The following is a 24,548-nucleotide window of genomic DNA, read 5'->3' as shown; positions in this document are numbered from 1 at the left end:
TCGACCCGAAAGACCCCGCAAACCCGACCAAGTACCTTGGCCCGGAGGCGCTGCGTGGGTCGGGCGGCGTCCTGCTAAACAAGAAGGGTGAGCGGTTTGTCAATGAGCTTGACCTCCGTTCCGTGGTCTCCAACGCCATCATTGAGCAGGGCGACGAATACCCCGATGCAGGTGGTAGCAAATTTGCCTTCTGTGTGCTCAATGACGCAGCGGTGAAGCTCTTCGGCGTGAATTCCCACGGCTTTTATTGGAAGCGTCTTGGTCTTTTTGTAAAGGCTGACACAGTGGAAAAGCTTGCGGCACTCATTGGATGCCCTGTGGAGAATGTGCGGAATACGCTGGGGGACTACGAGCAGCTCTCAAAAGAAAACCGTCAATGCCCCAAGACTCGCAAGGTTGTCTACCCGTGTGTGGTGGGACCGCAGGGTCCCTTTTATGTTGCCTTTGTGACGCCGTCGATCCACTACACAATGGGCGGCTGCCTCATCTCGCCCTCGGCAGAGATGCAGTTGGAAGAAAACACGACCTCCCCCTTTGGCCACCGCCGTCCTATTTTTGGCTTGTTTGGTGCGGGCGAGGTGACGGGCGGAGTGCATGGTGGAAACCGGCTTGGTGGCAATTCGCTGCTGGAATGCGTCGTCTTTGGCCGCATTGCTGGGGATCGTGCCGCAACAATCCTGCAGAATAATGACACTTACCTCTGGGGCGAGAAGTGGTCTCAGCTGAAGCTGCGGAATGTCATGGAAGACGAGAATGGATTTATGTGGTTGCACTTCACTTTTCCAAGCAGTTTTCAAGTTTCTGGATTGGAAGCCTTACAGGGGGTGGTGTTGCGTTCTGTCTCCGGTGATAAAAGTGTGGAAGTTTATACTCCATATACTTTACCTGACGATGAGGGTGTTGTGGGCATTGCGTTGAGTCCATGGCTCACTGGGAATGGGGTGCATTGGTTGCGTACACTGCAGCCGGGGGATACGGTAGAAATGAAAGCTGCTGAACGGGTGGAGCGCAATTATATGAATATGCTGAAAGCTCCACATAAAGTTGTCATTGCCACCTCTCGCGGGATTGCTCCCATGATGCAAATCCTTCGGGCCACCATGGAAAGGCCGGAGAAGGATGCAACCATTCATTTAATTTACATTGCGGATCGAGCATCTTCCATCCCTTATCGTGAAAAGCTGAAGGCGTTGGCGGAAGCATCCCCTGAACGATTCCGGTGCACATTTGTTCTGCAGCACCCACAGCCCGGGTGGTCGGGTGCTGTGAACTATCTGGACGAGATTGCTGCATCCGTGTTTCCCGACCCCGCGGTAGTCATCTTTCTCTGTGGTGCCAGCGAAGAGACAAGGTCTATAAAGAGCTCTCTTCTTGACATGGGGCACGATGTCGCCACCATCGCGACTGTAGAATAGAGGTGACCCATTCATCTCTCTATTTCTCTCTGTCTTTCTCGTCGTCTTGTGGACGCCCCTATTGTTGTTTGCTGGCGAGGCGATGGGCCGCCACCGTTTTTTTTTTGTTGTTGTTGTTGTTTTGTTATTATTTTTTGTTTGTTTGTTTGGTTGTTTCCCATTTTTATCGTCGCAACATCATTTCTGGAGCGACAGATGAAAGAAAACGTTAGAAGGCGCACATTATTAGGAGGAAAAGCTCTTCCCCAAGAGCAAAAGAAGAAAAAAAAATTTACTACTACTACTAATAATAATAATAATGATAATGCACCAAATAAGAGCACATGGGGGAGGGGGTTTTTTACAAGGTAAAAAAAGCTTTTAAAGACTGTCCAATCTTATATATGGCTGGTGGGTTATAGCAGTGTGGGAGAAGGAAAACAAAACGAATTGTGCGGGGAAACCGAAAAATAAGAAAAGGGGTGGAGAGGGGGAAGATGGGGATTTCAAAGAAATAATAATAGAAATGTGAGAATAATTCATTGTTTGGTTTTATATAACTTTATTTTATTGTGTTTCTTACGCACTCTCTTTTTTTTTTTTTTTTTGTTATTTTACCAGTTCGCACGTGCAGGATGTCACCAGGGAGGGGGTGCGTAAATAAAGATGGAGGTTCTCCGAGAGAGAGAGAACGCTAAGGAACATAAGAGTGACTGCTTCGTGTGTGTTTGTGTTTGTGTGTGTGGGAGGGAGGGACGTGATACTCGGTTTGTTTATTTGCCTCATCATTGACTTTTGTGTTGTTTTATTCTTTTGGATCTTTTGTGTTGCTGCGTGTGTGCGTATGTGTAGCCTCGAAGTACTCACGGGTGAAGGCAGAAGGCATTTATCAGAAGGTAGTCCCGCTTCGAGGTGGGCAGAGCACAAGAGAAGTCATGCCGCGGAGGGGGGGGGGCACCGATACCTTTGTCATATGGCCGTCCTTCTACCGCTGAGGCCACCCCGCCCTTCTTGCTTGTGCCGAAAAGTAGGCCGATAGGGGATCGAGTGACAGAGTGAACGTGTCGTGAGGAACACACGGGTTAAAGATGCCTCTTCCACCTTTTCTTCTTCCTCTTCGCTCACCGCTGGCAATGACGTTCCTTCCGCCGTTGTTGATGTTTCTTTCCTTCCGGCCACCTCCATTCATTACGGGGAGGCGGCTCGCAACAAGCATCATTGCCACCTTCAATGGGAGTGTGACTCACAAGAAGAATGAGGTGGGGACAAATAACAGTGATGGAAACCGAACGAGAACACACAGGGATTGCGACACCCGTGCGCAGACGCCGCACCTTCAAGTGCAGTAGAAGGAGGTAGGGAAAAAAGGAAGTACGCCCCTATCACTGCCGTCGCTGTGCATTCGCTGAAACCATGAACGTAGGGTGGTAATGCTTTTTTGTGAGGTTGTGGCTGTGATCCCTTTTTTCCCCGTGTTTTGTTTCTCCTTTTTTCTCTCTCTCTCTTTTACTTTTTCTTTCTTTTTCATTGTCTCTCTTGCCATTTTTTGGGCAGAGGGGGGCCTCACGCCCGCAGCGTGAACTAGTTAATTCCATCCAAGCGCCATGAAACGCTCCGTCTCTCTTTTTGTGCATCACCAAAGCGCTCAGCACATGCGTGTATCAGTCATTATTCCCTTTTGATTTACATCGGCATTGAATGCACGGGATGGGCGGTCGTTTCGCATATGAATGCAGACTTCCAAAGGAACAATACGAGAAATTGGTGCACCGATCTTCTGCATCAAACAACAAAAACTCGCTAAATCAGACAGAAATGGTGGTGTTAAAACCTAATACATCCGATAAATATCCTCTTATTGTATGTAAAACATACACTCACAGGAAGATATAGCTTTCTCATCGATAAGGTCACACCTTGACGCAGTTTTGGGGATTTGGTTTCTTACATGAAACTTGCAGCAGGGCATTACTGCGAGCGTGATGGGGACCACGACGGCGTCACCCCTCGAGAAGGTCCCGCGCACTGTCGGTTGTGGAGCGGCGAGGCAGTTTGCCTGCAGCCCGACTGACAACCGCGCAGTCGTTTCATTGCTGTCACTCCGCCGGCATCACCCGCTGCGGTGGTGTCCGCGAGAGCCGCAGCCCCGATGAGGATGGCCTCGTAGTTGTCTGGCAGCTCAGAACTTCAGGCCATTCGCCCTTCAGGATTGCCTCTGCTGCTTGAGTGGCGCAGCACCATCCCGGCATCGTTCTTCTGCATGAGTGCAGGCACCAGAGTGCCCCAGCGACGAGGCTCATTGGCTGCCGTGACTTCCACCAGGCCTGCAGTGGGTGTGCCGGTGAAGTGGCCTTCGTTGTGCGCCACACCTTGCCGTGCAGCGCCTGTTGCTCGTGGCACCAACTGCCTGGAGACGACCGCCTTCCGCGTGCGCCCACCGGCCTGCCCCAGCATGTACGTGGTGAACCTCTGTAACCTTCCCTGGAAATTGCTCATGCTGCCCACTTTGCGAGCACCATTCTTCGTCTTGGTCCTGCAGCGCCTGTTGCGGGCGACCTGAATTCACATCATTAGCTGCGGGACGGTTGCTCACCATCCACGACGGCAGGAGAGGACCTCGCCACCACCCCAAGCGGCATGGAGATTGAGCTTTCTGACATCCCGGCACAGGCAATGTGGATCAGCGGCCGCCACGTCTCGTTTCCCGACGTGACTGCGCAACGCGTACTTCGTGTCTCCCACTGGACGTCCACCCGTTTACATGGACTCGGACCACCATCTGCAATCCCACACTGCGGGGACGGAGGACGGCCTCCCACGGCTGGCAGGCATGCTGCCATGACGGAAACATGCCGCCCTTGTCCTGCGTGATGCCGACTGTGATGCTTCCCCCTCGTCCTGTGCAACGCCTCTGGCCACTGTGACCACATGGTTGGAGATGCGCAAATGCACCGTACGAGCGGCAGCCGTGACAGTCCCACAGGAATCTGGACGGACGGAATGGAGCAGACCGAGTGTGTTGCAGCGGCAGCCTGCCCCGAGCTGAAGTGCTCCGCAAACGGGAGGACCGCAATCATGCCCTCCGCCGTGGCTTCTCCATGCTGTCAGAGGTCCGTGCGAAACAGCTTGGTGCCCTCTCGATCCCAGGCCTGTGATACCCTGAGGCATGGCAGCACCACGTCCCCGCTCCTGGGATCGGCTGTGCTGCGGTGCTATTGGGACTGTGTCTGTGCTCTGCCTCGGCAGCATGCAAACCGCTCGTCCGTCACACTGTCCGAGTCTCACTTGCTGCGATCCCCACTGCGGTCTGCACACTTTGTGCTCGCGTGCTCCCTGGTGGCTGAGATATAAATTTACTCTTCACGCCGTCTGCACCTGACTCGGCCATCCGCGACTGCTTGCCTGGCTTGGCCCCTGGACCCGTCGGCGTATTGAATGCGTTTCTGCGCCATCTTGCACCGGCTTGCACAGAACGATGATCAATACCTCACTCGCCGACGGCAGCCTACGAAGTTCCTGGGAAACGGGGAAAAACACTTCCATCCGCAAACACGGGAAGGAAAAATGCCGCACGGAGAGAGTTGCCGGCCCATCCCGCTGCTCTCTGCCCCTGCTAGGGGTGAGCGAAGGACTGGTCCACAGCCGCCTGTGAGTGAAGAAATGGCACGAGGGCTGAACGAGTGTGAACGTCGCAGGGGCGTCATCCCGCGCTGCACCGTCGCCGTCACCGCTCTCTCGTAGTCCCGATCGGCATCTCGACTGCGATCGACACCGCGGACGATGGGCGAGTGTTGGCCGTGCTCTGCGGGCTCCCGCGCCTGGGCCGTCGCGCCCAACGCTGGTAGCGAATCACCTGCGAGCGGCTGCGTGTGGGTGAGTGCTCGCCAAGAATATTCCCGACAGCATCTCACCTCAGCCGTGGCAGCCCAATGCAGCATCGTGGGACCGCAGCTCCTACTACACCGCGTGGATGTTCTGCTGCGCCGCCTGGACGGCATTCACTTTGCTTCGGTGTTCATTCACGCTGACGACCGCACGCTTGTTGCCTTGTGTGCGGACGGCCGTGCATGTGCTGCGGCAATGCAACCCGCCCTGTCCCTTGTATCGAAATGGGCTGCCGAGCACAGCCTGAAGATCGGCGCGGACGGGAGCGGGCCCGCTCTGTTCTGCATCGCCTCACACCGACAGTCTGACGAGGACACGGCCGACCATCGTCTGGGCGGTGGGAACCCACGCGTCAAGTCGCACCTGGTGCGTCTGCTCGGCAATGCGATTGATCGACACCTCAATTTCGGTTTGCACGTCACCGCCGCTGCAGGGCAGACCGTGCCACGCCGCCATCAGCTGCGGCTGGGTGCAGAGGCTGGGGCGTCCCAGCACACCACGCGATACTTTTTGGTTGGGTGCGTCCACAGTGCGTTGCACCACGGCGGCGAGGCAATCGCACCGTGTCCGGCCCCCATTCACCTCCACAGCCTGGAAGTGCGGCACCGCGACAGCTGCACTGCATCGCTCGGCCCACGCGCAGCAAAGAAGGATACTTCTGTCCACCTGGCCGCCAATCTAACACCGCTGCGGAGGATCATTGGGTTCCGCGCAATCACACAATACGGACGCCTCACGCTTCTCCGATGTATTGAGGACGTGCGTGGCGCAATCTGATTGGAAACAGCACTTTCTTTAATACTTGGGATGGCGGCGATATCGATCCCGCCTCCGAGAGATGCTGTTGTTAATGGATTGCGCCGCGTACGTAACATTATTGGGATACCCCACAGCCACAATCCTGCTCCTCCTATTCAACATCGAATTTTCTCCTGGGACACTGTGAGTTGCAATAAAGTGGAATTTAGTCAGCCAGTCTTTGCCAAAGATGCCTCTGACGATGTCAAGCGCACGGCTTTTGATTCTATTTACTCCTCTCTAGGAGACTTTGATTTTGAATTATGGACAGACGTTTCTTCATCTCTCGCCGAACTCGGATCTGGATCCGCTGCGCTATTATATTACTCCACCACGACAAATGATCTCCCTGTGGAGGTCCATCGTGCAGCAGCTGGCAGGCTCGCACGCTCATATAGAGCAGAGTGCCTCGCCACTGAAAATGGCATTAGACATCTCATACCTTTTGTCTGGAAACATCCCAATCGCCCACACGAATCCTGGTGGCAACGGACTCCCTCTCGGCGATGGAATCACTCCGCGTCGTCCCACTGGCCATGCGAGACTACGTCACTGAGGAGATTTGGATTATGCTGCTCTCCTTGATGCAGCGATGTCACTCTGTAAGTTCCCTCCCGCAGGAGGGCAGCCCAATCTGGCACGTGGACTTCCTCGCTGCAGTCAGGTGACCGTACTGGAGGGATGCCCAGAAGAAAAGGAAGGGCGCGCACACCGCATGACAGGCGCCTATCGGTGTGGCAGGGACTCTATTCCTGGCACGACCCGGACATCGTGTCCCGAGTGGCGGCTCTGCGCAAAGGCACGGTGCGATTCCTGCCCACTCTTCGACAGGCCTGCGTGTGCCCTTCGTATCACAAGTAACCCTCTGTGTCGGTGGTGACGTTCCTTCCTCACCGAGGAGACCGGACCGCCGCTGCCTCCGCCAGAACCTCTTCCCGAAGTGAGTACCGCAACTCCTTTCCGACCAGCGAGCGACGGATTGACGTCCTCCTGCCCAACCTGCAGCAGAGTGCGCTTGCCCGTCCACAATATGAGGACGCATGCCCGACGTGCTCCGCCTGGCGTTCCGATAGTTGGAGAAGGCCTCCCATGCGGACGCCGCAATGATGCCACCGTCTTCTTAACTGGCGCCTCGCGCACAGGTTGCCACAGAAAGTGCCAGCAGGTATGACACGCAGGAAGCACAAGCGCGGGTATTCGAGATGGACCACGAGAGACTTCGCTTCATCCACTGCAGAAATGCCCCGTCGTTGGCAATTGGGAATGCGACTGTTTGGGAGTGCCCCAGCCCGCACGACGGCACTTTTCGGACTGAATACTTGCCACTTTTGTACGGACGGCCTTTGCGCTACTCACTCGTTATTGTAGCAGCATACAACCAAAACAAGATAACAAGTTGCTTTGTGATGAATATTGGCTGCACTTCCCGTGGAAAACGAATTCACGCGGTGTGCAGAGATTATTCTTTTTATTGTTTTACTTTGCTTTTGTGTTGCTTTGTGCGCTGCACCTCCTCTTGTGTGTGTGCGTACCCTCCGTGAGGGGTGCCGACACGACGGACCGCTCTCGCCGTATTTGCATGCGGTGGAGCCTTGTGTGCCGCTCCTGTTTGCTTCTCCCTCTTCCATCTTTTTGTGTTGGTGTTGCGGCAGGGCTGTGTGTGTGTGTGTGCCTGCTGCCGTGGATTGGAGTGTGTGTCGTGCGTGGTTTGCGGCGTACGGTGCATGCCTGGCTGCCGCCCTCTCCTCATGTGTGTTTGTTCTCTGTGTGTGTGTCTGCCGCACCTCTCGTCTCCCCTGTTGCTCTCCATGTCCCTCACTGTGCAGATCAGCTCCACACCACTGAACGACCACACTCACGATGATGACGTGCCGTCTGCTGTGCGCCCTGTTGGTGCTCGCCCTGTGCTGCTGCCCGTACGTGTGCGTGGCAGGGAGTGAAGATACAACTGTTAAAGCTGGAGAAAATCCAACGCCCCAGGATTCAGGGGGTTCAAACGATTCCGACAATACACAAGCAAAAGGCACGGAAATTAATGGACGGAGTTCAGATAAGGAGTCCGATTCGTCAGAGGGACCATCCAAGACCGCTTCTGCTCCAGCAGCTCCATCTCCGACAGGTACAGGAGAAGAAGGACCACGTGGAGCGCCCACTTTGCAAGGTGGAAGTGATGCGTCTGCTCAGCAAGGGGCATCAGAAGAAAATATCATTTCACCAGGATCAAAAGGTGATTCCGATAATTCAGATGTAAATAATCGGAAGCATAATAAAGAAGTGGCGCTGACTGGTAAAGAAGTTAAGGAACAGGCACCAACCACGACAACCACAACGACCACAACTACAACAATGGCACCAACTACGACAACCAGTGCGCCAGAGGCACCAAGTGATACGGCCATGAATACAGAGGCGCCAACCACGACGACCACCCGTGCACCGTCACGTCTTCGCGAAATCGACGGCAGCCTCAGCAGCTCTGCGTGGGTGTGTGCCCCGCTGCTGCTCGCCGTATCCGCGCTGGCGTGCACCGCTGTGGGCTGAAGAGGTGTATGCGGGCTGTGCGTGCCAGCACTCAGCCACGGGGACATGTGCATGTCCACTGTGGTCCGATGTATATAATAATAGAAAGTAATGATTGTGTTTTGCTTCACTTGCTTCTTCTGCGCTGCTGTGTGCACCGGGTTGCTTCTCCACATCCGTCACGTTGAACGCAACCCGGACACACTCATGTGCAAGTACACTGGAGTCTTGTGTTTTTTTTTTTGTTTAATTTTTTAATTTTTTGCTTTTTTTTTGCTTTTTAGTCTTGTCGTTTTCAGTGCGGTGTGCGAGTTCTGCAATCGTGCTGATTCCAACTATCTCGTCCTGTGTGCTCTGCTGCTGTGCACTCTGTGGTGTAGCCGTCGTGACTCTCATTGCTGGATGGGACGGTGCGGGGTTGTGTGACTTGTTTCTCCTTTTTTACTCTCTGTTGACGTGTTGTTAGTTTGTGCTGGAGGCTACACGCAAGTGACAGGAGTGATGGCGATGATGATGACTGGCCGTGTGCTGCTGGTGTGTGCCCTCTGCGTGCTGTGGTGCGGTGCGGTTTTTGGACACGCGATGGACGATTACTGCAGTGAGGGTGGAGGGAACGGTTTGAGGCACACGAGTAATGGTGATGACGGCGTGTCTCTAAAGGCGGAATGCGGGTTGTTATCCGCTCGAATGGCATTAATAAAGGCGGTTGAGGCTGCGGAAGGTAAACAAGAATTAAGTGGTCCAGACCCGCCTCAGGATAAGTCGAGGGTATCATCACCTGATAATAAATTGGGCAATAATACGCAGTCCACTGGAGCGCCTGGTGCAGGAGGAGGTGGTGTCGGAGGTCAACCAGCAGCAGTAACGCCGAAGCCCGGAGGATCAGATACAGAAGAACAGGTTGGGGAATTAGGAGTGATGGATACAAATAATGGAAAAGTAGCAGGAGATGAGGAACAAAAGGACGGTAATGAAGCCGATTCGCAACAACAAAGCGTTGATCAATTGACTTCTTCTTCCTCTTCATCTGGCAGCTCTGGCACTGAGGGTGTCAAGCAACCCTCTTCGAGAGCAAATTCCAAGAGTAAAGAAACCCTCGATGAACTGCCGCAAGAAGAAGAAGAAGAAGATCTTCCCAGTGAATCTGACAGTCGTGAAGAAGAGGCGGAAGAACAAGAAACAGAAGAAGACAAAAAAAACGACAAAATGGTTCATAAGTCACCAACAGAAACACCTGGAGGTCCAACCAATAACGCAGAAATACAAACAGCAACAACGCAAGTGAATGGGGATTCCATCCCTGAGACTTTAGAGGACGTCCAACAGCCAGAAGAATTCCAAGGCGAAAAAGACTCAAACAACAATTCACAAACAAAGAGCGCTGCCTCCATCGCAGCCAATCAACACAATGAACCATCTGCCGACCATGGAGAATCAGGGCCACCTTCACCCACGGCAAACGGTGATGCCGCCAATAATGATTCTGACAAGAGCACTGAAGACGGCATCCCGAACAGTGATCCAGTATCTGATGCTCCAGGGACAGCAGAAGAAAAACAAAATGAAAATAAAGAATCCAATCCGAAAGAAACACCAGTGACGGCCACAGCCATGAAAAATACAACGGCGACGACTGGCGACAGTGACGGCAGCACCGCGATTTCCCACACCACCTCCCCTCTTTTGCTTCTTCTTGTTGCTGCTTGTGCGGCTGCTGCTGCGGTGGTGGCCGCGTGAGAGTGAGTGAGAGAGAGCCGTGCACCGCCCGCACACACACTCGTCTTTCACTCACTCTCTGTGTGTGTCCCCTTGCATGGACTCTCGCCCTCACCTCATCCCACGACGCACACACATAATGTGCCCATTGTATATATGCATGCACACCCATGCAGGCCCGTTGGTGCTCTCTTTTGCACGACACGCACCGCTGCCGTCCTGCCTGGTTGCATGGGCGGAGCACCGTAACTGTTTTTGTTTTTATTGCATTGAGTGGGCGACCTCTTACGATTGTTTTAAGTAGTTTTAGTTTTTCTTTGCTGTTTGCTTTAAAATATTTTAAATGCTTTTTTGTTGTTTTTTTTCTGGTGGTGAGATTCCCTTCGTCATTTCTTTTTTCTTTTGCTTTGCGTTTTGTTTTTTCTTTTTACTTTTCTTGTTCTTTTCTCTCATTTCCCTCATTCCCTCTTTTTGCTTTTTGGGGCAATCACTATAGACGCTTCTTTTCTACTTTTCCCTCTTTCAATTGTTTCTTGCTGCACTCTTCCTGTGAGGGGTGCCGTGTGTTTCCCGCCCAACTGCTCCACTCGCACACCCACCGACACGCTCATGACGACGGCCCTGTGCGCCTCGCCTGCTGCACGCATGAGGAGGGGCCGCGACGAACGGCGCGCTGAGGGAGCCGTGACGTGTGGGCGTGCGACGAGGGCCTGTGGGGCGGAGCACACATTTCTTTTCCTCTTGTTTTGTTTTCTTTTGCGGCCAGGGCGGGCAGACACCCGCAGCTCCACACACACAGCCACACCCTGCCGCCGTGTTTTTATTTAAGGATTTGTTTTGCTTTGCGTGTTTATTTCGTGCGGTGGCGCACCCTTCGGTGTCGGCCTCGCGAGCATTTCTCTCCCCTCCGATGATTTTTTCTTTTTCTTTTGCTGCGCTCACTCTCCCGATGGAGAGGCGCGACTCCCGTCATGTCTGCGTGCTCCTCTCAGTCCCCACACACACACGAGTGACTGTGCTCTGCGGGCCGCACTCGCACGCCGATGAGAGGGCTGAGGGGAGCAGCAACACGCAGATGACCCCATGAAATATAAACGATGTGCGGACACATGGAGGGTCGGACGGTTGAAGCACACGCAACCATCTTTTTAATTTTCTTTTGTGGGCAAAATATATACAGACGGTTTGGTGTGGCCACACGGCTGCCAGGATTTTTTTCTTATTTTGTGTGGAACAGTAATGGACGATTTCTTTTTCATTTATAATTATTTTGTGTGATGGGGTTTATATAAGACGAAGGGGGACGTTTTTTTGGTTTTTTTGTTTTCAATAAATATTGTGTGAATGGCCACTGCTTGGGCTGCAGTGCAGTCATGAGCTTGAGCGGTCTTCTTGTTTCCGTTATGCGTCTCCGCTGTACATTTTGTGCGTCTCTCCGCATACTCTGCTCCCTCTTTTCTACTTCTTTGCTTTGTGTTTCTGCAGGCACACACAACCACACACACAAGATGCACGTTGCAGTGGATTTGAATGCTCCTCTTGCAGTGCATGCTGGCAGTTGCGTGTGGCGGCTGTTGTCTTCTTCCGTGGCTATGAGGAGAAGGGAGAGAGGGAGCGCGCTCCCCGAGTCTATTTTCCTGTGGGTGTGATGCACCGCGTGTGACTGCGCTGAGTTGGGCTCCGTGTCCCATTGAGGGCGGGATGGCAGGAATTTTGTGCCGCGTCATGGATGGATGAGTGTTCGCTTGCTCCGTGTGCGTTGTGTGGTGGCCGCGGGGTTTTGGCCATTTCCCTGGGGCTGCGGGAATGAGCTGGGGGAGATGGTGGTGGATGTCTTCTCCTCCTGCATGGTGGGTGGCTGCTGGCGTTGTGTGCCTTCCTTGCGTGGACGCCGTCTCGTGGTGTGTGAACTGTGCGGCTGGGCCTGCTGCCCTCTCCTCATGTTGTCTGCTCTCTCTCGCTGTATCCGCTGTGCTCCGTCCCTCTCCCTCTCGTTCCATTATTTTCCTTTCCGTCTCACCGATCAGCTGACTGACTCCAGCGACTCCACTACGGGCGATGATGACTGCGATGGTGACGGTGCGGCGCCGTGTTGGTCCTTGCGCTCTCGTGCTGCTGCTGCTGCTGCTCGTCCGTGTGCGTGACGGCGACAGGAGACGATAATAGTGATAACAGCCGTCCTCCCAGCCCTGAGCTAGGGAAACCGTATCCTAAAAGAATATGCCTGGTGCATTACAGCCATATGGTGGAGAGACCGGTGGGCCACAGACAGAGAGTGGGAGAGACAGTGAGGAGGGTTCAAGAAGTCCAGGACCTTCTTTCCAAAGGAAGCAGGCACAGCCATCAATGGACAGACACGAGTTCCGCCAGAGACACTACGTTCGGCTAACGATAATCCAGAGCCACCAGGTTTGGCAACTCAGTCTCCACACACACACACAAGGTGCGACCGGTATGTCAGATGCACAAAATAAAAGGCACAGTAAAATACACAAGGTGATGAGAATCATAAAGTACAGACATCAAATCAGAAGTTTAAAATGCCAAATACGACCACCAACAAGACTACAACAGCGCTCTGGGTCAGCTGGCCACCTCAACGTGGTGCCAGGGTCTAGTACTCTTTGCTAGGGAGGAAGCTAAGCGCCTGCTGCCCATCCGCTGCACGCGGAGAGGCAACAGGCGCCGCACAAACGGGTCGGAAGGGCACCATATGAAGCCATGTACATGGCTGCCCGCGGAGCGGTATAGCTATCCGCTGCTGAATTCCATTGGCGCTTATCAGCGCTATACATACCGTTTGCGCGCCGTATGTGACGCGCAACGATAAAAGCTACTGCTAAGCGGAGACATTGAGCAGAACCCAGGCCCCATAGCAGTACTCCAGATGAACGTTTCTTGCCTCACGCCGTCAAAACTCGCAACATTAATGGCGCAAGGAGCAGACATAATAGCCATCCAGGAGACTTGGAAGTCGTCGGAGCAGATCGCCAGCATGAATACTGGAGATTATGTGCTCTATGCACAGTCGCGCATCGGCAAGGGAGGCGGTGTGGCGGTGCTGGTGCGGAAAACTCTCCGCTCCAAGCGTATACCTCTCACCATCCCTCAGCATGACACCAGCCTTGAAGTGGTGGTGGTCCAGGTTGCTCTGGACCAAAACCGTGACCTTATTGTAGCGAGTGCCTATATGAGACCACCACTGCAAGTAACGCAATCCTTCAGGCGGTTAGTAAACTGCCTTCCAGCCTCGTCGCCGCTCCTGCTGTGCGGGGATTTCAACACGCACCACCCACAGTGGGAGCCATTCTTGGAGTCTTCTCCAAGCGAGGTTGCTGCTGAATTTTTAGAACTGTGCACGGATGCGGGACTCACCTTGGTTAACACCCCTGGTGAGATCACGTATGCTCGTGGCAAAAGAGAACGATCCTGTATCGACCGGACATGGTCAAAGCATTTGACTGTGTCAGATTGGTCAGCTTCTGTGTCGCCGCTTAGTGATCATTATATGCTAACATTCACGCTGCATCAGGCATTTAAGGATACCATACCTTCGGCACCTAGGATATTCTACAGTTGGGGGAAGTGCAAATGGGATTTATTCATCAAGGGCCTCGACGCACAACTTCCGGCATATGACTATAAAAAGCAGTCCACCGGCATTAAAGCTTTCACGAGAGCGCTTATAACTTCGTATCGACGACACTGCCCCCGCGGCATGCACAAGGATGGTCCCAGGCTTTGGGACGACACTCTCATGGAGGCAGAGCGGATTGCCACCGACAGCAAGGCCCGCTATCTGCAGTTACCGACGCCCGACCGTGAGGCAGAAATGCAACGGACAAGTCAATTCTTCCTCCTACTCCGAGAGTGCTTGCGCAACACGTATCTACGTCGCATCAGCAAGTTAAATCCAGGCGAACCACTCGCATGGAAATACATTTCCGGACCAAAAAGGGCATCACTTCCACCTCCTACATCATTGTTGCTGGGAGATGGTCAACACACTTATAAAACAGCAAGGAGAGCAGCGAACGCCCTCAATCGCGTCTTTTTCCATTTCATCCACCACATAAGGCAGTAAGGTTTTCCAAGGGCATCAACAGACAGAACCCATCTTTGGGCATTATTTCTTCTTCTCTTTTTAGGCTGCAGAACAACAGCGACTCTGCCGCAACATCTACTTCAGTTTTTTCATTCTCATCTAGTTCAGAGCCACAGGATAACAACGAAGCTGCCATCACATCTGGTTTAGTTGCTCATCTTCACTCCCCTCTTGATGCACCTTTTAATTGTACGGAACTGATTGCCGCGCTACGTACTACGCCGTATGGCAAGGCCCCGGACCAGATTAAGTCTACAATGAGGCACTACGGCATATTTCTTCAAAGGGTCTTCGATTCCTTCTTCGTTGCATTAACCACAGCTGGACGACCGGCACGATCCCGGCTGAGTGGAGACGCGCTACCATCGTCCAACTCTTAAAACCCGATAAGTCGCCGGAACTGCTTGAGTCATATCGACCCATCAGCCTTACTTCCATTGTGAGTAAGGTTGCTGAGAAAATGGTACTCAAGAGATTGCTTTGGGTTTGGACGCCACACCCCCACCAGTATGCATATCGTAGTATGCGTACTACGACGATGCAGCTGGCACACCTGATACACGAAGTGGAGCATAATAGAAATCATTATTTCCAAGTGAACCTTCCCAAGAAGAGCGGTATTGGTAATCAACTCCACTACAGACCCCATCGGACTCTGCTGGTGTTGGTCGATTTCAGCAAGGCCTTTGACTCCATGGATCATCGAGTCCTCAGTCGCTTGCTGGCCAATATTCCGGGGGTGAATTGTAGAAGGTGGCTTAGAAACCTTCTATGTGGTCGCTACGCGAAGACACGAGTTGGTAACAGAAACAGTGATCGGCGTCCCATGCTGCGAGGAGTTCCTCAGGGGTCCGTGCTGGGACCATATTTGTTCTCCCTTTACGTACACCCACTTCTCAATCTGCTGAACAGCTTTGCGGGTGTCACAGCAGACATGTATGCGGACGACCTCTCTATTATTGTTAAGGGGCAGTCCCGGGAAGACGCCATTCCCACTGCCAACATGGTTCTCAAAAAACTGCATGCGTGGAGTCAGGAAAATGGCCTGGCCATTAACCCGTCAAAGTGTGAAGCTGCTTGGTTCACACTCTCCACGCACACGGAGTCAGATTATGATCGTGAAGGAAGGTGGCCTCTGGTAGTGGCTGGATGTCAAATCCCAGTCATGACCATGGGGGCATCGCGAACTACGAAGCTTCTTGGCATGGATCTCGATCCACGACTGACGCTAAATGTGGCGGCCTCCAAGCAATGCGCTGCCACTTCGCAACGGATATCGCAGCTACGCCGCATAGCGCATAAAGAGGCGGGGCCATCTCCACATGACCTACGCACGTTCGTCATTGGATATGGTGCTTCCAAATTACGCTATGGCAGCGAGCTCATATGGGCAGTAGCGACGGATTCAGCGAAGAATGAGATGCAGAAGACGTATGCAACCCTGGCACGCATTGTCAGCGGAGTTCCGAGCACTGTCGACCCGGAATCCGCGCTTCTAGAGGCTAATATGCCGCCGCTTCACGTCCTTTGCCTGCGCGCGCGGCTCTCCATATTTGAGAACACACGCGCATGCCAGATGGACTGGATGCGGAGACCCCCGCCCGAGCCACCGCCTCGCGCAGGTTTCCGCATCTCGCCATTATCTCGGGACGAGCTATATGCCTTCGTAGACGCATACACAAAGGACTATGGCATCACCCAGAGCTCACCACGCGAAGAGCTGTTTTTTCGCAGCTCCTTTCCTCCCTGGTCTGCGGCCTCCGCACACCAGGTCACCATTGGCGTGGAACTTCCGATAGACCATTCAATAACTGACGAGGAAGAGCTGACAAGGGAAAAGCGCAGAGTCAGCGAAGAGGCTCTAGCGCTGCACAGCCATCTTTCGTGGACACTCGCGACGGATGGCGGTGTAGACGTTCCCAAGTCAGCCGGGGTTGGAATACTGCTTTCATCCCTCAATTCATCGGAAATAATAGAAAAGGCCAGTATAAACTGCGGTGCACGCCCATGCAGCTACAGGACGGAATCCCGTGCGCTGCTTCTGGACCTAGAAAGGCTGATCATCCCTCGTATCCAGCACAGGCATAAAACCCTGCTTGTGGTTACAGACAGTCAATCTCTTCTAGCGGCTTTAAACAAGGGCCCGCTCAGTCAGACAGACTGGACGGAGGATCGGATCTGGCAGCGGCTCTTGACACTGACGTGTGCTGGCTGGTCCGTGCACCTGCAGTTTTGTTACGGACATTGTGGAATACATGCTAACGAGCTTGCAGATCAGTATGCGACGCAGACTGTGGCAACTATACAATACACGGAGCAAGCAATTGCACCTTTATGGCATACGGATCTGCTGACATGTTTTACTACCCAGCTCACTAACAAGTGGCGTAGTACCATTCGTCAAGACACTCACCGCTACTTGCTTTGCGGCACAAGGCCATCAGATCTCAGCGGTAAGGACCTGATCACTCAGAAAGTTCTTCACCGTCAGGGACTGGTTCACCTCGCTAGGGCAAGGTGCGGGGAATCTGAGCTCAGGGGCCGACTATACTGGGCTGTGAAAGATTGCACAAACCAATGCCGTTTCTGCAACATCTCACCAGAACAGTCTGCATATATGCGCTCTGACAACGATCCGACCGCACCGGGACGGACACTGTTCCCCCGTCGGCAAGGGAGGAAGACGTCTCTCCAGTAAGGAGACGGACCGTCACACGCCGTCGGAAGGAGAAATCTCCGTACTGCGATTCTATATTGACGGGATTCTCGAATCTCGTCAGTCACTGTCGGTCATTTCATCCGGAACATCCTCCACCGCTTCCCGAGCTTAAATGCGATTTCTGTGATATGGTTTTCCCCACACGGAGAAGCACCGCACAGCACAGAAGTCGCTGCGCACACAACCCGGACGCCACTCGACATCGAAACAGCAGTGCCAGGAGGCGGTCTCTGCTGCCGCAGGATCAGCCAGCTTCCACAAGCACGCCAATTGGCCCGCAGGAAACCTTGCACCATCTGCTTCTAGAATGTCCAGGCACCTTGGCTGTGCGCCAACGGCTGGGCATTGAACAGGACCTTTGCCTCGGAAAGTTCTCTCAATGGCAGCTGCTTCATAGCAGAAAACTCATGTTGCTGCTCGACCACCTCCTCGGCACCCAGATGGCATTGTATAGCTAGGCGCGCTGGTAAGAGTAGGAAAAAAAATATAATGACCTCATGACGTCCAATACCACCGATGTGTACGGGCGATGGGACTGTATCCATGGTCCTCGAGCACACGCCCCCGCCGCTAAGGAGCCCACAAACAGCGGTGCGTGCAGCAGCGCCACACAGACCATGTCTTCTTTAAACAAAAAAATTAAGGAGAGTAGAGAAGTCTAGTTCGAAGGTGACTTGTCCTTGCCGACGGTGAGCAGTGGCGAGCGCATCACCTCGTGGGTGGACACACCACTGCTGCTTCTGCTTTTGGGACTGTGTGTGGTTGTGGCGGTCTTCTGAGCCACGGAGTGTGGAGTTGCGACTTCTCACAGAGGCTATGTGCCGCGTTCCCTGCGGGCTTTCTTTTTAATGTTGTTTAAATGGAACAATGGGAGCACCTTTTTCTTTTGTTTTAACTTAATGGTCAGTTGCTGCGCATCTTTATGAGCGAAATGGTTTTCCTCTTGATTGCTTCTGTTGCCTACACGCGGTACAGGCCCCACGGCTGTGCGTTCCACGGACGACACAAAAGGAGGAGTGGAGAGACAGGCCGGATGCCGCATGAAATGTGTGGGATGTTGTGTGGGCTTGTGGAACAGTAATATTTTTTTCCTTGTGCAGGTACTGTACGCATGTACATATAAACACAGCTCTGCTTTGCCGCATGGCGTATGAAATGATGATTCTGCCGAAGTGTATTTTTTTTGGAGGATGAGACTCCCGTTGGGCACTCAACTAGTTTTTTTGTTTTGGTATTGCTTTTTTACTTCTGGTGTGCAGGTCAGTGTGCGTGCTTCTGCGGGGCTGCTGCCGTTGTTTACTGTGCGTGGCTGTGTGACTTGTCTCTCCTTTTGCTTTTGCTTTGCGTTGACGGGGCGTTAGTTTGTGCTGAAGGCTACACGCAAGTGACAGGAGTGATGATGGCGATGATGATGACTAGCCGTGTGCTGCTGGTGTGTGCCCTCTGCGTGCTGTGGTGCGGTGTCTGCGGTGTTTATGCGAGGAACCCTGACAACAACTCACTGGGCGGCTACATGGCGTCGGGAGGGTTTGGAAGGAATAAGTCGTTTCTGTCAACTGGATCTATTAAAAACTTATCCACACCGCTTTTGCTGTCAGCATCGTTTATCTCTGCTATACAAGCCGAAGCTCGTGAAGAAGTTTCTTCTACAAGAGTTACTAATTCGCCTTTAAGTGGAGCCACGGGTTTTGGTACTGTTCCACATGCTCCTGTTCCTGCTATTCCTGGTGCTGCTGTTCCCGGTCATTTTGCTGATGCTATTCCTGGCCCTTCTCCTGTTCGTGTTCCTGGTGCTATTCCTGGTGCTGCCGTTTCCGCTCATGCTGCTGCTGCTTTTTCCGGTCCTGGTGCTGCTGCTCCAGGTAATGCTGCTGATGCTATTCCTGGCCCTGGTCCTAGTCCTGCTTTTTCCGGTCCTGTTCGTGGTGCTGCTGTTCCTGGTCATGGTACTGCTGGTCCTGGTGCTGTTCGTGGTGCTGCTGGTCATGGTCATGGTACTGCTATCCCTGGTGCTGCTATTCCTGGTGCTGCTATTCCCGGTTATGGTGCTGCTGGTCCTGGTCCTGGTGCTGCTGGTCATGGTCATGGTCCTGCTGCTATTCCTGGTTCTCCTGTTCCCGGTCACGGTCCTGGTGCTACTCCTGGTTCACTTCGTGGTCCTGCTGTTCCCGGTGATGATGCTGCTGTTCCTGCTTTTTCCGGTCTTGGTGATGCTGTTGCTGAAGCTGGTCCCGGTGCTGCTGCTGTTTTTTCCAGTCTTGGTGCTGCTGTTCCCGGTCATGCTGCTGGTCCTGCTGGTGCTGGTGCTGCTGCTGCTTTTTCCGATCCTGGTGATGCTATTCCCGGCCCTGGTCCTTTTCGTGGTCCTGCTTTTTCCGGTCTTGGTGCTGTTGGTCCCGGTGCTGCTGCTGCTTTTTCCGGTGGTGGTCATTCTGTTCTTGGTGGAAGTGAACCTCCGGACTCTCGCCCCGTCGTTATTTCCTCAAATGAAGGTGGTAATGGAAAAACAACCCCGGTCAGTGTTTCATCCGATGAGCAGATTGTATCCCCACAAGAAGTTTTGGCACAAAAAGAGACAGGGAGTCAGCACACCTCTTCGCCCGAAGGACAGCCAACGGTGTCATCCAACAATGAAAAGAAAAGAAACAATTTTGCTTCAGCAGGGGGTCGCAGTATTGGCCACGACGCCGCGGGAGATGAACTCCAAGACTCTTTGGAAGAACAAAAGAAAAATGACCATTCACAAACGAACGAGACAAAAAAATCACCAGGGGATCAAATTACAGGATCCCAACGCAATGGAAAAGAACTCTCGGAAGTATCCAACACAACAACGCATGGGGTAAAAACTCAACAGCCAAAGACAAATTCCGTAAATGAGAAGAACTACAGTCAAAACACGGATGCATCCCACACCACCTCCCCTCTTTTGCTTCTTCTTGTTGTTGCGTGTGCGGCTGCTGCTGCGGTGGTGGCCGTGTGAGAGTGAGGGAGAGAGAGCCATGCACCGCCCGCACACACACTCGTCTTTCACTCACTCTCTCTGTGTGTGTCCCCTTGCATGGACTCTCGCCCTCACCTCATCCCACGCAGCACACACATAATGTGCCCATTGTATATATGCATGCATACCCATGCATGCCCGTTGGTGCTCTCTTTTGCACGACACGCACCGCTGCCGTCCTGACTGGCTGCATGGGCGGAGCACCGTAACTGTTTTGTTTTTATTGCATTGAGTGGGCGACCTCTTACGATTGTTTTAAGTAGTTTTAGTTTTTCTTTGCTGTTTGCTTTAAAATATTTTAAATGCTTTTTTTGTTTTTATCTGGTGGTGAAATTTCTTTCTTCATTTTTTTTTTCTTTTGTTTTCTGTGCGTTCTGTTGTTGTTTTTACTTTTTATTTTTCTTTTATCATGCTCCCCCACACCCTTTTTTTGCTTTTTTGGGGCAATCACTATGGACGTTTTTTCTTTTCTACTCTTCCCTCTTTTAATTGTTTGTTGCTGCACTCTTCCTGTGAGGGGTGCCGTGTGTTTCCCGCCCAACTGCTCCACTCGCACACCCACCGACACGCTCATGACGGCGGCCCTGTGCGCCTCGCCTGCTGCACGCATGAGGAGGGGCCGCGACGAACGGCGCGCTGAGGGAGCCGTGACGTGTGGGCGTGCGACGAGGGCCTGTGGGGCGGAGCACACATTTCTTTCCCTCTTGTTTTGTTTTCTTTGCGGCCAGGGCGGGCAGACACCCGCAGCGCCACACACACAGCCACACCCTGCCGCCGTGTTTTTAAGGATTTGTTTTTGCTTTGCGTGTTTATTTCGTGCGGTGGCGCACCCTTCGGTGTCGGCCTCGTGAGCATTTCTCTCCCCTCCGATGATTTTTTCTTTTTTTTTCGCTGCGCTCACTCTCCCGATGGAGAGGCGCGACTCCCGTCATGTCTGCGTGCTCCTCTCAGTCCCCACACACACACGAGTGACTGTGCTCTGCGGGCCGCACTCGCACGCCGATGAGAGGGCTGAGGGGAGCAGCAACACGCAGATGACCCCATGAAATATAAACGATGTGCGGACACATGGAGGGTCGGACGGTTGAAGCACACGCAACCATCCTTTTATTTTTCTTTTGCGGGCAAAATATATACAGACAGTTTGGTGTGGCCACACGGCAGCCAATCGACCTTTTTCTTATTTTGTGTGGAACAGTAATGGACGATTTCTTTTTCATTTATAATTATTTTGTGTGATGGGGTTTATATAAGAGGAAGGGGACGTTTTTTTGTTTTCAATAAATATTGTGTGAATGGCCGCTGCTTGGGCTGCAGTGCAATCATGAGTTTGAGCGGTCTTCTTCTTGTTGTTTCCGTCATGCGTCTCCGCTGTACATTTTTGTGCGTCTCTCCGCATACTCTGCTCCCTCTTTTCTACTTCTTTGCTTTGTGTTTCTGCAGGCACACACAACCACACACACACAAGATGCACATTGCAGTGGATTTGGATGCACCTTTTGCAGTGCATGCTGGCAGTTGCGTGTGGCGGCTGTTGTCTTCTTCCGTGGCTATGAGGAGAAGGGAGAGAGGGAGCGCGCACCCCGAATCTCTTTTCCTGCGGGTGTGATGCACCGCGTGCGGCCGCGTTGAGTTGGGCTCCGAGTGACGGCAGCTCGAGCTATCGTGTGTGTGTGTGTGTGTGTGTGTGTGTGTGTGCGTGGAAGAAGTGGTTTGATGCCAGTGCTGAGGCTCAGTATGAGAATTATACTTTCAGTGGCTTTGATGTGCGCATGCATGGCAGAGATGGTGAGCTGTGTGCTGTGTGCCATGTGGCCGATGCGGTGCACACATGTAGCAACTGTGCTGCCAGCTGTGCAACGAAAGAGGAAGGGGCCACCGTTGCCTTCACGATGAATGTGACGACACACAAATACGCCGGTCCTTATGAATTGTGGTGGCGTCAATTTTCTCCCGATGGAACCATCCATCCGCCTGCACGGAGAGGCGATGCTGACCAGACGGGCATCTGCCAGTTGCCGCCACCCCGTGAAGGGAAGGATGACACAAAATCTGGTGGGACAACTGTGCCGCAAGTTAATGCTGAGCCGTCACGTCAACACGAGGATTGGCGACAGTCTGCGGCGGCTGACGGACCCAACACCGTCGATCCGAGTCCCGCATCCAACACGGCGACCAACACGCCTAGGACGAGGCCTGAGTTTGCCACCAATCCGAACGAAGTGATGGTCCCGAATGCATCCAAGAAGAGGCTTTTCTTTGCCTATGGTTTAAAAATATTAGTGGCGTCGAATGGTTCCGGGATCATGTCCGTCACTTATGGCGGCAGGGAACACGTTGCTGCGGATAACACGGACGAGGTGAGTGAGCACAACGCCACTGGACACAAATTTCCTTTCTTCAGAAAATGGCGTTGCAGGCAGTGGATTTGTTGCTGAGGGTGATGCGTACGGGTTGACTCAACGCAATGCCTCGGGACACGAAAACCCCAATTACAAAAACTCACCGCGCAGTAATCCGGAAACGGTGTGAGTCCCGACGACTGCTTTGCCCTGCGCAGCGACGCGAAATTGACACTGCGAGAGTTAACTCTTGACAGCAGTGTGCGTGGGCGCGTGTATTGTGCGTTGCTGCTTCTTCTGGGATTGTGTGGAATTGTGGCGGTCTTGTGAGCCAAAGAGTGTGGAATTGCGACTCATCACGGAGAACATGTGCCGCGTTGCATGCGTGTTATTTTTATTATTTACATTTTACTGTTGGTTTTGTTGTTTTCCTGGAATAATAAATATCCTTGCTGTTTCTTTATTTAATGGTCGGTTGCTGCACACTGTTACGAGTGACGTGTTTCCCCTACTTGTTTTGTTTTTTGTTGCCCACACGTGGTGCCGGCCTCATTGCTGTGCGTCCCACGGACTGCACGAAAGGAGGATTGGAGGAACAGGCCGGATGCCGCATGAAATGTGAAGAGTGTTTTGTGTGGGCTTGTGGAAGAGTACGATCTTTTTTACTTTTTTAAATTTTTACCGCGGGCATTATATATATATATATATGTATATATGTACTTAAACATACTGTCGTCTATTTTGTGCTGCGTGGCACATGAAATGAAAGTCCTGCCGAATGAATTTTATTTATTTATTCCGGGAGCCTTGCCGGACCCTCAACTCTGTTTTTCTTTTTTCTAAAACTTCTGGATTGCAGGGCGGTGTGCAAGTTCTGCAATTGCACTGATTCCCTCTGCCTCATGGTGTGTGCTCTGCGGCTGGTATTTGTCACTGTCCTGTGCGGTGGCTGCGCGTTACTGTGTGACTTTTTTCTCTTTTTCCTTTTGCTTTCACTTTGCGTTGACGTGTTGTTAGTTTGTGCTGAAGGCTACATGCACGTGACGGGAGTGATGGCGATGATGATGACTGGCCGTGTGCTGCTGGTGTGTGCCCTCTGCGTGCTGTGGTGCGGTGCTGCAGTTTTGGTGTCGGCTGCCGGTGATGTTGTCGAAATGGAAAGTGAAGGATCCGAGAGTTTACCGTCTGGACGTCAAGACGGTGATGGAAGGGGTCATCGGGAATCAGAGGATTCAGTCCAGCAAGAGTCCGAGACCGCAAATGAATCGTTGGGTGCAGGAAGAGGAAAGAGTTCTGAAAGGCAGGATGGAGTTGTCTCCACACAACCAAGAAATTCCGACAGAACGGTCGTGGAAACGGAAACAGAAAAAAGTAAAAGTAAAGAAGAAAAAGGGAGTAAAGAAAAAATGGAGAACATTGTAACTCCAAAGCAGGATGGAAAGATAACCGAATTAACATCAACGCCAGAAGAAGATCGAAAAACGGTATCGCCACCAGCTGAAGGAGCACAAACACAGGAAGAAACCCCACCGGGAGTAACGCCACCCGCACAAAATGGAAGCTCAGCAGGAATTTTAACTGCAACGCCAGGAAAAGCAATGGTCATCCCTGAAGGTAATTCCAAACAATCACAAGGAGGCAAAACTCCAGCAAATGGATTGGCAGCAGAAATGCCATCAACAAAAAAAGGGGAAGCTCCAGAGGCAATACCATCACCACCCACAAAAAATGAAAAATCAGAAGGAGATTCAAAAGCAAAAACAAATGCTGAAAAACCCAGCCCTGAAGTTATCGTTTCCGTGCAAAAAACAGAAATTCTCCTGGACGACGAGGAGGTAACAAGCAATCAACGAAATGAAGGCCTTGCATCAACCACCGGCAACCAAGAGGGTGAACAATCGGACGTTCATGCCGAATCGACACTACCATCAATCTCGGCTGCCAGTAATGCTGCCAACGATGACGCTGACACGGATACTGATAAAGGAATTCCGAATAATGATTCAGCCGCTGGTGGTGCAGCGAACGAAGAAAAACACCAATATGAAAATAAAGAAGAGAGAGC

General features: G+C 52.5%; 6 protein-coding genes across 6 annotated transcripts, besides 27 other annotated features; all 6 read left to right on the top strand.

Moving 5' to 3' along the window:
• On the top strand, positions 1-1,415 carry Tc00.1047053510213.110 (NADH-dependent fumarate reductase, putative; the record flags this gene model as incomplete). The annotated part of the gene is made up of 1 exon (XM_806128.1): positions 1-1,415. A coding segment is annotated over one exon (1,415 nt), but the record flags the coding sequence as incomplete, so codon positions are not given.
• Positions 1-2,349: a sequence feature (heterozygous, Esmeraldo-like haplotype).
• Positions 1,512-1,571: a sequence feature (A-rich).
• Positions 2,350-2,533: a sequence feature (haploid, non-Esmeraldo-like haplotype).
• Positions 2,534-3,341: a sequence feature (areas merged during assembly that could not be assigned to a particular haplotype. This can correspond to areas where the two haplotypes were merged or to regions with more than two copies in the genome that were merged during assembly.).
• Positions 2,875-2,931: a sequence feature (GA-rich).
• Positions 3,342-3,349: a sequence feature (areas merged during assembly that could not be assigned to a particular haplotype. This can correspond to areas where the two haplotypes were merged or to regions with more than two copies in the genome that were merged during assembly.).
• Positions 3,350-3,365: a sequence feature (areas merged during assembly that could not be assigned to a particular haplotype. This can correspond to areas where the two haplotypes were merged or to regions with more than two copies in the genome that were merged during assembly.).
• Positions 3,366-8,864: a sequence feature (areas not merged during assembly with more than two copies in the genome that could not be assigned to a particular haplotype).
• Positions 3,954-7,323: a mobile genetic element.
• Positions 7,938-8,618, top strand: Tc00.1047053510213.80 (mucin TcMUCII, putative; the record flags this gene model as incomplete). Its single annotated transcript, XM_806127.1, has 1 exon — positions 7,938-8,618. One exon carries the CDS (start codon positions 7,938-7,940, stop codon positions 8,616-8,618), a length of 681 nt encoding a protein of 226 aa, XP_811220.1.
• Positions 8,831-8,879: a sequence feature (A-rich).
• Position 8,865, bottom strand: a sequence feature (heterozygous, Esmeraldo-like haplotype).
• Positions 8,866-9,663: a sequence feature (areas merged during assembly that could not be assigned to a particular haplotype. This can correspond to areas where the two haplotypes were merged or to regions with more than two copies in the genome that were merged during assembly.).
• Tc00.1047053510213.70 (mucin-associated surface protein (MASP), putative) lies at positions 9,099-10,334 on the top strand (the record flags this gene model as incomplete). Its single annotated transcript, XM_806126.1, has 1 exon — positions 9,099-10,334. The coding sequence occupies one exon, from the start codon at positions 9,099-9,101 to the stop codon at positions 10,332-10,334; it is 1,236 nt and encodes a 411-aa protein (XP_811219.1).
• Positions 9,664-10,748: a sequence feature (heterozygous, Esmeraldo-like haplotype).
• Positions 9,753-9,799: a sequence feature (CT-rich).
• Positions 10,691-10,792: a sequence feature (A-rich).
• Positions 10,749-18,342: a sequence feature (areas not merged during assembly with more than two copies in the genome that could not be assigned to a particular haplotype).
• Positions 12,890-17,622: a mobile genetic element.
• Positions 18,343-19,289: a sequence feature (haploid, Esmeraldo-like haplotype).
• Positions 18,534-20,120, top strand: Tc00.1047053510213.39 (mucin-associated surface protein (MASP), putative; the record flags this gene model as incomplete). The annotated part of the gene is made up of 1 exon (XM_806130.1): positions 18,534-20,120. The coding sequence occupies one exon, from the start codon at positions 18,534-18,536 to the stop codon at positions 20,118-20,120; it is 1,587 nt and encodes a 528-aa protein (XP_811223.1).
• Positions 18,842-19,023: a microsatellite.
• Positions 19,064-19,242: a microsatellite.
• Positions 19,290-20,177: a sequence feature (heterozygous, non-Esmeraldo-like haplotype).
• Positions 19,297-19,454: a microsatellite.
• Positions 20,178-22,571: a sequence feature (areas not merged during assembly with more than two copies in the genome that could not be assigned to a particular haplotype).
• Positions 20,402-20,547: a sequence feature (A-rich).
• Positions 21,807-21,843: a microsatellite.
• Tc00.1047053510213.20 (uncharacterized protein) lies at positions 21,914-22,579 on the top strand (the record flags this gene model as incomplete). Its single annotated transcript, XM_806125.1, has 1 exon — positions 21,914-22,579. The coding sequence occupies one exon, from the start codon at positions 21,914-21,916 to the stop codon at positions 22,577-22,579; it is 666 nt and encodes a 221-aa protein (XP_811218.1).
• Positions 22,572-24,548: a sequence feature (heterozygous, Esmeraldo-like haplotype).
• Positions 23,175-23,202: a microsatellite.
• On the top strand, positions 23,386-24,548 carry Tc00.1047053510213.9 (mucin-associated surface protein (MASP), putative; the record flags this gene model as incomplete). The annotated part of the gene is made up of 1 exon (XM_806129.1): positions 23,386-24,548. A coding segment is annotated over one exon (1,163 nt), but the record flags the coding sequence as incomplete, so codon positions are not given.

This window comes from Trypanosoma cruzi, genomic scaffold (genome assembly GCF_000209065.1).
Source record: "Trypanosoma cruzi strain CL Brener 1047053516671 genomic scaffold, whole genome shotgun sequence".
NCBI lineage: Eukaryota > Euglenozoa > Kinetoplastea > Trypanosomatida > Trypanosomatidae > Trypanosoma > Trypanosoma cruzi.
Note: the sequence above shows the minus strand (reverse complement) of the source record. Positions and strands in the feature narration are given on the sequence as shown.